Source organism: Leptopilina boulardi, unplaced genomic scaffold (genome assembly GCF_019393585.1).
Source record: "Leptopilina boulardi isolate dan_hultmark-lab unplaced genomic scaffold, ZJU_Lbou_2.1 LbouV2_332, whole genome shotgun sequence".
Taxonomy (NCBI): Eukaryota; Metazoa; Arthropoda; class Insecta; order Hymenoptera; family Figitidae; genus Leptopilina; species Leptopilina boulardi.
The window spans coordinates 4,241,261-4,252,530 of NW_026137899.1; the positions used below are offsets into that span (position 1 = coordinate 4,241,261).

General features: G+C 29.7%; 2 protein-coding genes across 3 annotated transcripts in view; both read left to right on the top strand.

The window, feature by feature from the left end:
* The window catches only part of LOC127285397 (43 kDa receptor-associated protein of the synapse homolog), a 305,412-nt gene extending 294,426 nt beyond the window's left edge, over nt 1-10,986 (top strand). The window contains exons 10-11 of one of the 2 annotated variants that reach the window (XM_051311389.1): nt 914-1,064; nt 9,559-10,986. In XM_051311389.1, the coding sequence (XP_051167346.1) occupies nt 914-1,064; nt 9,559-10,387 (980 nt within the window). In that variant the 3' untranslated portion in view covers nt 10,388-10,986. The remainder of the gene's footprint in view (nt 1-913; nt 1,065-9,558) is intronic. The other variant, XM_051311388.1, reaches the window with a different exon arrangement.
* LOC127285403 (uncharacterized) lies at nt 4,933-8,317 on the top strand. Its single transcript, XM_051311404.1, has 4 exons — nt 4,933-5,090; nt 5,167-5,308; nt 5,388-5,518; nt 5,729-8,317. Exon 4 carries the CDS (start codon nt 6,204-6,206, stop codon nt 7,539-7,541), a length of 1,338 nt encoding a protein of 445 aa, XP_051167361.1. The 5' UTR covers nt 4,933-5,090; nt 5,167-5,308; nt 5,388-5,518; nt 5,729-6,203; the 3' UTR covers nt 7,542-8,317.
* Nucleotides 10,987-11,270: the final 284 nt, after the last annotated feature.

An 11,270-nucleotide genomic window follows, 5' to 3' on the forward strand; every position in this document is an offset into this window, starting at 1 on the left:
ATTTGCATGCATATGTGTTTTCGCGCGTAGATTTCAGGAAAAATATAGCGAACGTTATTGGAGTTGATCTATATAGTGTTTTTTGCGAAAAACTCAAAATTTAAGATCATTTTCCCGAAAAATTCTTGTAACCCCTCCCCGGGCGCCCACAGTTTTCAATCTTTTAAGCTAAAATTTTACATATATATGTATTTTCATGCGTAGATTTAAGGAAAAATAGAGCGAACGTGATTGGAGTTCATCTATATAGTGTTCTTCACGAAAAACTCGAATTTTTTGGCAATTTTGACAAAAACGCATGTACCCCCCCCCCTGGCGCTCACAGTTTTTGATCTAGAAAGCTGAAAATTTACATACTTATGTATTTTTGCGAATATATTAATGGAAAAATATAGCGAAAGAGATTGGAGTTGATCTTCATATAGATTTTTGCGAAGAAAATATAAATTTTTTGTCAATTCTTGAAAATACATATACCCTTCCCAGCGGTTACAAATTTTGATGCAGAGGACTACAATTTTGCATTCTTTTGTATTTTTACATATAGATCACGATAAATTCAAAAGACATGATTGAAATTGATTTTAATACCGATTTTTGCGAAAAACTCCTAATTTTGGACAATTTATACAATTTTGACGAAAGCATGTGTAGCATGTTACATCCTTATGTATTTTTACGTACAGATTACAGGAAAAATATAGCGAAAGAGATCCGAGTTGATCTTCATATTAATGTTTGCGAAAATTTGTAAATGTTTAAAATCTTTTGAAAATACATGCTCCCTGTATAGGGGAGAGAACGTGTAAGAAACCATCGGTTTTATGCGAGAGTATCTCGCACTTGTCCGATTTTTTTTATATTTAGTTTCAATGGCTAGAGAATAATCCATTTTTTGTTTTTATATTAACAGATTTTCAATCGCATTTCCGCATGACGAGAACAACATTCGAGCAATTAAGTCTCATTTTAGCTCCGGATTTGGATACACCAAATTCGATTATGCCTGTCACAAAGAAATTGGCAATTGCCATTTGGTATTATGCCAACCAGGAAGTTCATCGGTAAGTATCAACTTATATAAATATTTGCATTATTTGACTAGTCGTTTACGGGGAAATCATTAATAATTACAAAAAATTAGTGTGAATTTTCAATGTTCATAAATACTTAAAACTTGAATCCTTTTCTGCAAAGTCCGACCAGTTAGTACCCCCAATGTCGAAAATCGAAAAATCAACAATGCTATAATTTAGTGCTAATTCTTTGTGTAACATTACATGTCTTCTTAAACAATAATTTGGGGCGCATAAGATTCTAGTCTGCCATGAGTGGCAGTATATGTTTTGTTAAACATTCATTTGGATAGGACAAAATTTGAAACTTCTTTGAGTGATAGTATATGTCTTGATAAACAATAATTCGGGGAGCACAAAATTCTAGTCTGCCTTGAGTGTCAGTATGTGTTTTGTTCAACAATAATTTGGGTAGCATATAATTTTAAATTTCTTTCAGTGAAAGTATATGTCTTTTTAAACAATAATTCTTGGAGCACAAAATTCTAGTCTGCCTTGAGTGTCAGTATGTGTTTTGTTCAACAATAATTTGGGTAGCATATAATTTTAAATTTCTTTCAGTGAAAGTATATGTCTTTTTAAACAATAATTCTTGGAGCACAAAATTCTAGTCTGCCTTGAATGTCAGTATGTGTTTTGTTCAACAATAATTTGGGTAGCACATAATTTTAAATTTCTTTCAGTGAAAGTATATGTCTTTTTAAACAATAATTTTTGGAGCACAAAATTCTAGTCCGCCTTTAGTGGCAGTATATGTTTTGTTAAACAATAATTCGGGGAGCACAAAATTCTAGTCTGCCCTGAGTGGTAGTATATGTTTTGTTAAACATTAATTTGGGTAGGACAAAATTTTAAACGTCTTTGAGTGACAGTACATGTCTTGTTAAACAATAGTTCGGGGAGCACATAATTTTAAATTTTTATGAGTGATAGTATATGTCTTGTTAAACAATAATTCGGGGAGCTCAAAAATCTAAACTTCTTAGAGTGACAGTACATGTCTTGTTAAACAATAATTCGGTGAGCACAAATTTCTAAATTTTTTTGATTGACAGTATATGTCTTGTTAAACATTAATTTGGGTAGGACAAAATTTTAAACGTCTTTGAGTGACAGTACATGTCTTGTTAAACAATAGTTCGGGGAGCACATAATTTTAAATTTTTATGAGTGATAGTATATGTCTTGTTAAACAATAATTCGGGGAGCTCAAAAATCTAAACTTCTTAGAGTGACAGTACATGTCTTGTTAAACAATAATTCGGTGAGCACAAATTTCTAAATTTTTTTGATTGACAGTATATGTCTTTCTAAACAATAAATCGGGGAGGTAAAAATTCTATACTTCTTTGAGTGTCAGTATTTGTCTTGATAAACAATAATTCGGGGAGCACAAAATTCTAAATTTTTTTTGAGTGACAGTATATATCTTGGTAATCAATAATTCGGAGAGGAGAAAATTTTAAACGTCTTTGAGTGACATTGCATGTCTTGTTAAACAATAATTCTGGGGCACAAAATTTTAAACTTCTTTGAGTTACAGTACATGTCTTGTAAAACAATAAGTCGGGGAGCACAAAATTCCAAACTTTTTTGAGTGACATTACGTGTCTTGTTAAACAATAATTCTGGGGCACAAAATTTTAAACTTCTTTGAGTGACAGTACATGTCTTGTTAAACAATAATTTGGGGAGCACAAAATTCTAAATTCTTTTGAGTGACAGTACATGTCTTGTTAAACAGTAATTTGGGGAGCACAATATTCTAAACTTCATTGAGTGATAGTATATGTCTTGTTAAATATAATTCGGGGAGCACAAAATTCTAAATTTTTTTTGATGGACAGTATATGTCTTGTTAAACAATAATCAGGGGAGCACAAATTTCTAAATTTTTTTGATTGACAGTATATGTCTTGTTAAACAATAATTTGGGTGCACTAAATTCGAAACTGCTTTGAGTAATAATTGTTTAAGGGGCACTAAATTTGAAACTTCTTCAAGTAACAGTGTATGTCTTGTTAAAGAGTAATTCGGGGAACACTAAATGCTAAACTTCTTTAAGTGAGAGAATATGTCTTTTTAAACAATAATTCGAGGAGCACAAAATTCCAAAATTCTTTGAGTGATATTGGGGGTGCTAACTGGACGGATTTTTTTCTGCATGCTTCTGTTCTACACTGAGAAAAAAACGATGCCAAAATAGCGCCATCCACTCATGTGGGTTCAGCTTTGCTTAAGAACGCTGAAACGACTGTGGGGAACACTGCAGTTTTTGCATGAGTTTTCTGCTATAACTACCGTGTCACATGTCCCGTTCGTTGTGTTTCTCTCAGACGCGCATTTGCATATATTTATTCATTGTGTCGTTTTTTTCATTATTTTAATGTTTATTGTGAATAATATATAGTGGAAAATGGATGAATTTGTTAAAAATATTTTATATAATTGGAAACTGGACCAATTCATTGACAGATTTGAAAGTAAGTATGCCGAATGGACAATCCTAACCTATAATTTTTTGTAAAATGTCTTTGCAATTGATTATTAGATCATTTTTTTTACGAAAACTACGTGCGTATATTAATTTTTTTTGATATTATGGTAGTGTTTTCACTGTTTTTTTAAAAATAACATTGACAATGAAGAGACAATTGTTTGTAATGATCATAGTGTTACGTGTGATAGTTAAGTTACTTTTGAATTTCAGAAGCTGGAATTGATGAAGAAATATTTAAACAAATTGACAATGAAATGTTAGACAAAATATTTAATGATTCGGAATGCGGGTTCAAAAAAAAATTTTTAAATAGGTTAGAGATGTGGAGTTATAATTGTATCGAAGACCGTGAACAGAAAACGGCCGAGAAATGTTCGCTTAGTTTTTCGTCAGAGACCGTGCAAGTTAATAGCACCGTTGATTTAGTAAACTGTACTTCCGCAGATATCAATAATTTGACAATTAATAAAACTACAAATTCAATGGATGAAAGTTCAGTAGGCGTTATCAGTATATGTATGTTTTTATTGATTTTCGATCGTTATTATTTTTTCTCTTACAATTCTATTTTATTTTTCTGTACTTTATGATTTATTTATTCACCTGATTTTTCCTCTTACAATTCTACTTTATTTTTCTGTACTTTATGATTTATTTATTCACCTGATTAGCGATATTCAAAAAAACGGTCCGTGAACTTTTGAAAACGACTAGAGGTAAAATAGTAGAACAGGGATTCAAACTGAATTTGACAATTGATACTCGTCTTTTGAGTGATTTAGTAATAGAAAATGAATTTGAAAGTACAAATTCTTACAGGTATATTTTTAAGTTAATGTTTTGATTTTAGTTACAATTTATTTTATTAATAAAGTAATTAAAAGTTTAACCGCTATTGAAATTAAAATTTTTTTTACAGAATAAGTTCAAATAGGTTTGGTGAACTTGCCCAAGAATTAGGCGTAATCTTTAAATTACCAAATAAAACAATTGACGAATCTGCGAAATTGTTTTACTATCCTTTTAAAAAGGCTACAAAATCTTCTAAAGCAGTCAACGCGGGCGGAGTTTTATACGAAAAATATTTAAGATATCGGCAAAGATTAATCAGTCTTCAGATTATTTCGAAGGAAGAAACTCAAGAAGAAGGTATAAAAATTAATATTCTTATTGGTTATGATTATTAGATCTTAATATCTGTATAGTTCATTTTTTCAAAGCGACCAAGTATAGTAATGAATCTCGTACAAACTTATAACTTTTATTAATAAAAAGTATATAAAAGTAAAATTTTTAAAAAAATTTAATAAATATCATATATAATTTTTTATTACTTAGTCAACCTTTTATCAACGAGTGAAGAGTGTATCAAATGGCTAAAAGAAAATGATGAGCCCCAAGAAGAAGTGATACAGAAGTGGAAGGAAACATTTGCGCAAAGACGTTTGTGTGACAACGTTAATTATTACTTTTCTCAGTATAAATGTTTGCGATCGCCGATTGGACATATTTTGGTTATTTTTTATAATATCTTTTATTGTGGAAATTTAAAAAATTTTAAATTATTATTAATAAAATTATTATTTACAGATTTCTCAAGATTTTGATGCTGTGTATCCAGATTCAGTTAAAATCTTTACCGATTCTTGGGATGATGTTTCGAAATTAATAGTGTCGTATGCAACATCAAAAAAGAAATTGTTCTTGTCTGAGGAAGTATTTGTTACATCAGGTAAAGTATGAAATATTTAGCTTTATAGAAATTAAATAATACCAAAAATTGTGTTTCATTTATGAAATTATTTTTCTAGAGAAATACTCTATATTAGGATTGCTTTGCTTGCCTCGCCTTTTAGGAGTGCTATTGAAAAAAAGAAAAGGATTCGAACCATTCGGGTGTTGTTCCGAGGATGTGAAAAACTCTTTCATCGTTAACGTGCAGGTACAGAATTATTTATATCATTTTTCTAAAAAGTCGAGGCCTTATATCATTTTAATTTCAAATAACTACAGTTATTACAAAGTTTAATTCTATAATTTTTTTCCTTTTGGTGAGAAAATATAATTTTAAGTTTTTTGAAACGACTATTATAAATAAAGTACAGAAACTACTTTCTATTATGAAAAGTTAATAACCTAGATTTTTTATTAGACGCAAGAAGATTTAAACAAGTTTAAGGAACAAAGAACTGCAAATGCAAATGTACACGGCAAACCAGTTGGTCCATACGTTGCAGTTGTTGGAAATTTGGAAGAAGACGGAAACCCAGAAATAAGCGTTTATGTAGTTATTGATAACTACATCTTCAAAGTTGTAACAAACAAAGTAGCAGACGCAGTCGATTATTGCTTTAAATCATTTTTTGCCTTGAATATCGACTTCACCCCCGAGTGCAAACACTTATGGACTTTTTTACAAAGACATATTTATAAAGTTAAACTAAAATCTGCTCACCAATATACAACCGTAACAAAATTCATGGATGAATTGAATAAGTTAAAATAACTTTTGATCAGTTAATGATTGGGCGCAACTGTGATTTTAGAGATAAAATTTGTTTAAATTTAAATTATTTAATTATTTGAATAAATTTTTTTTTATAAGTTTAATAATCGTTTAAGACATCATGGCTGTTCCAAAAATGGATTTGGAAATGGAAATGTTAAAATTAACATTGGGGTTATATAATAATCTTTCTATACCGCGGAATGTTATTCAAATTTTTGTTGATTCGATTACAAATTTTGTAAATGTTACGTATCAAAATTATATACTAGAAAAACTTACTGTAGAATTTAAAGAGCATCACAATATACTTCTTGATAAAGTCAAAGAAGCCTGTGATTCATCAAAAACAATTTTTGATAAGTTTCAAACTGAATATAAGAGATTTGCTTTATATGAAGAAAAAGGGTTACTGTTTATGCCTAAAGAGCGTAAAATTGGTCACAAATACGTAGAAGAAGTTAATGATAAAAAATTAATTACAAAACAATTTGATCTGTTTGGGCAATACATGCCGTTAAAATGGAGTTTAAAATTACTCCTCGAAATTCCCGGTACGTTTCAGTTATTAAAAAATTATATGGACGAATTGGAAAATGAAAAAAATATATATAGCAATTTTATCCAGGGAGAACTTTGGAAGCAAAAATATAAGTCCAAAAACAACGAACTTGTCGTTCCATTATTTGTTTTTCAAGATGATTGTGAATTAGGTAACGCGCTCGGTCCTCACGCAGGTAAAAATAAAGTAGGCGCCATGTATACTTCAATACCCTGTTTTCCTTCGCAATTTGTAACGCAATTAGACAATATTTTGTTAACTGGTTTAACTTACGCTAATGATAGGAAATTATGTAAAAATGAAGACTTTTATAAAGAATTAATATCAGAATTAAATGAATTACGACAGAAAGGTTTAGACATACTAGTTGGAAACAAGGTATATAAGATTTTTTTCCAATTATGTTTGATTTTGGGCGACAATCTCGGACTGAATGAAATATTAGGCTTCGTAGAAAGTTTCAATTCGGGGAAACCATGCAGAATCTGTAAGGCCTCTATTGATGAGATAAAAAATTTAATTAACGAAAAAGATGATCTTTTAAGAACAAAAGAATCCTACCAACAGGATTGCGACGAAAATAATCCATCTGAAACAGGTATTAATGAAGAATGCATTTTTCATAAAGTTTTTGGTTTTCACGTTTGCGATAACATTATTTTGGATTTAATGCACGACATATTTGAGGGAACGGCCAGTTTCACATTGCTTAAAATCGTGAACTATTTTATTTTCGAAAAAAAATTGTTTTCCCTTGAATTTTTGAATCAGAGGATTCAAAAATTTAATAACGAGCAAATAGAAGTTTCAAACAAAATACCATTATTAAAAAGTGGACACATTACATCGAAAGAAAAGTTAAAAATGACTGCCGCGGAAACGATGTCCTTTGTATGATATTTCGGTTTGCTTATTGGAGACAAAATCCAAGATGAAGAAGATGAAACTTGGGCTTTATACATTTTGCTTAGAAAAATCGTGAATTTTTTAACTTCGCCAAGGTTAGTGGAAGGTCATATTATGCAACTTGATGAACTCATTCCAAAATTTTTAAGTTCGTATAAACAGCTTTTCAGACATCTCAAGTACAAATTTCATAATATGACTCATATTACACGAGTATGAAAAAAAAATGGTCCTCTTGTACACTTTTGGTCGATGCGATACGAGTCAAAACATCGACATTTAAAAGTAGCATCTGGAACTACTTGCAATACAATGAATCTTTTAAAATCTTTGGCTCTGCGAAACCAACTCCGATTAGCATATTTAAAACTGATTGGAAATTTGTCTTATGATAACTTAATTTTTGATCATTTCAAGGAAATCGACGAGTTTTCCAGAAGAAAGTACTTTCCAAGAAGTTGTATTACAGATGAAATTTTTTCAACTGACTGTGTTGAATCAAACGGAATTGAGTATAAAGAAAAAATGGTTTTTGTAGTTGAAATGGGACCGAATGACTTACTTGTTTTCGGAAAAGTTATCGAAATATTGATTAAAGAAAAGCAAGTATTTTTAGTAATGCAACCTTTGGTAAGTATTTTCTTCGATGAAAAATTCTTTGCTTACAATGTAGTAGCACGTGAAACATACATTTTAAAAAATTGTCTTGAATTGCCGAACATTCATCCATGTCTATTAGTAGAAAAAGGAGAAAATTGTTTCGTTGCTTGCAAATATGTATTATAATTTTTGTTTCTCCTAATTTTGTAAACTTATATATGTTAATAAAATTCTTTCCTGTAAAAGACTTTTTCTTTATATTTCTAATTTTTACTTTCTTAACTTTAACCTCTTTTGTATTTTAAAAATTTACTTGATAAAACTTGACTAAATTACAAAAAATTATTCTTATAACTTAAATTACGATTAAATTTATCTACTTTCTTTTATTTATTCATTATTTTATTATTATTATTATTTTTTATTTATTTTATTATTTAAATTAATTTCTATATTTGTCATTTGACTTAATTTTTTGGTGCATAGGGTAAGGGATACAGTGACCGACACCCTGGGCATACTTTCAACTTTAAATGACATTTTATCGTAATTTATTAAAGATTTAGTTATAAAATAAATTTTAAATAAAAGATTTGGGTTAAAATTTATAGTACACAAGTTTAAAATTAAAAAACACCTTGATAAGAGTTTATTATATTAATTTAAAAATGTATGGTATATGAAAACAGTGAACGACACCCTTTAATAAAATAACAAATATTTAAACTTCTATTTAAGTAACATGATATTTATTAGTATTATCATACATTTTATTATTCAGATTTAATGTACAAAAAAAGTTGCTTTTAAAATATAATTATTTAACAATATTTTCATATTTATAAAATTTGTAATCAATAAAGCAAATTTTTTGAGGTTAGTTTTCTAGAAAGTATTAAATATTGAGGAAAATATAAACATATAAAATTTTGTATAAACTGTATAAGTTTTTAAATATTGTATATTAATTAATTTACTAGTGATATTTAATTCAATATTATTATTTTTATAGTTATTATCGTTTTTAATAGCAGGTGTCGTTCACTGTCTGGGTGTCGGTCACTGTACATTTTACCCTAAATATATATTAATAAGTTATATTATTATGAAATAAATTATAATTATTATAAAAACATTTGTTATTACTATATAGTAATTAACTATAAGATGTTTAAGAAATGTATTTTAAAAGAATTAAAAATTAATTTTTAAGTTTGTACAGCACTGCCAAAAACTGCTGTGTATTCCAATGCAGAAACTGCAGTGTTCCAATGTCAAAACAGCCGTTTTCTGTTTGCAGTGTCACTAATGCAGAAACTGCATGACTTTACCGCTGAAACGGCGTGCTTTTTTCTCAGTGTAAGTAAGTCTAACAGAACTGGTTGATAAAAATGTTACTGTTTTATAGATCTATTGCTGACCGATTTGGGGTGTCTAAATCTACATCATGGTTGTGTGTGGTAGATGTGGCAACTGCCCTCTGTAATCGTGTAGGAGAATTTATTAAATGGCCAACTGAGGAAGCTCTTATGACAACCATGCGTGAATTTCAAGAAATACCTGGATTTCCAGGCGTTGTTGGAGTTGTGGATGGGTGCCACATTTCAATAAGCGCACTACACGAAAACCCTGCAAGTTACTACAATAGAAAGGGTTATTATTCTATTAACATGCAGGGGATTTCTGTTGCTACGATGAAATTCACTCATGTGTATGCGGGTTGCTGTGGCAGTATGAATGATGCGAGAGTGTGGCAGTTAAGTGACATTCATCAGGAGAGTGAGCGAAATTATGATGCATATTTTTCAGCCCAAACACACATTTTGGGGGATAAGATATACCCGAGACAGTTTAATTTGCTGCCGCCTTACAAGGATTATGGGAACTTATTAAGAGTGCAAAGGTACTACAATTTAATCCATGCCAGAACACGGCAAATAATTGAGAGGACCTTTGCGCTGCTTTTGGGTCGTTTTCGGAGACTAAAACATCTATACCTCCAAAATGTTGAGTACGCATCTCTCTTCATTCTTGCGTGTTGCTGTCTGCACAACATTTGCTTGTCATTAAATGACGACCTTGATGGAATCGCAAATGTTGATATTGACGATCTTGATGGACACTTGGAAGATGCCATTGATGCACTTTTACCAGAAGTGCCAGCAGACAATCCGCGTTTTAATCCGGACATTAAGCGCAATGTGATTGCGAACGCGTTGTACATGAATCGCGAGTAGTAGTGTGTTAAGACGTGTGTATCCGTATGGCATTCTGGCCAGAAGTGCAACCAAAGAATCCGCGTTTCAATCTGGAGAATAACAATGGTGTGTTTTGTTATGATATAGTACAATTAAGTATGAAACTGAATGTAAATAATGATGTATTTTAGTATAGATAAGTGTTTGATTATTTTACACATAGTATGATTGCTGTTCCTTTGTTTGATTTATTATTATTATAAAGTTTGAAAGTTAATGTATATACTGTAGTTTTTTTGTACAATTAAGAATGAGAGTATTGTACAAACTGGTGTGTCTTAGTATAATTAAGTATTATAATTACATTGTATACATATCGAATATAATTTTTTTTTAATATGTACACTGAGAAAACTGTTTGGTATCATGTATCAAAGTTTGGTTGTCCCTACCAAATTTTTTATTTGATATATGTGCAACTAACCCGTTTGGTTGGGAGTACTAAATTTTTTTGTCCAACCGTTAAATTTCGCTCAATTGAATTATTTAGTAGGTGTAACCAAATAATTTAGTCTACGTAATAAATACATTTATTAGAATGAAAAAAAATGTTCTGTTGAGGTAAATAAAATTTAGTTATTTCAAGTTACTATTTTCGTTGATTAAAAAAAATTTTTTTGTAGAAATAACTAAATAATTTATTTTATATAAAATAGTTTATTTGGTCATTTTTACGATTTTGTATAAAAAATAAGGTATTTTAATTCAAGAGAGATGAGATTAATAATATAACTTTATTAAATTCATTATGCTTAGACATTACAAAAATAATTTATCTTCCCGTAAGTACACACTACGCGCGTTTCATGAAATATTTCAAAATGATATCGCATAAAATTGAGGAGCAAGTTTTCAAAAGTTG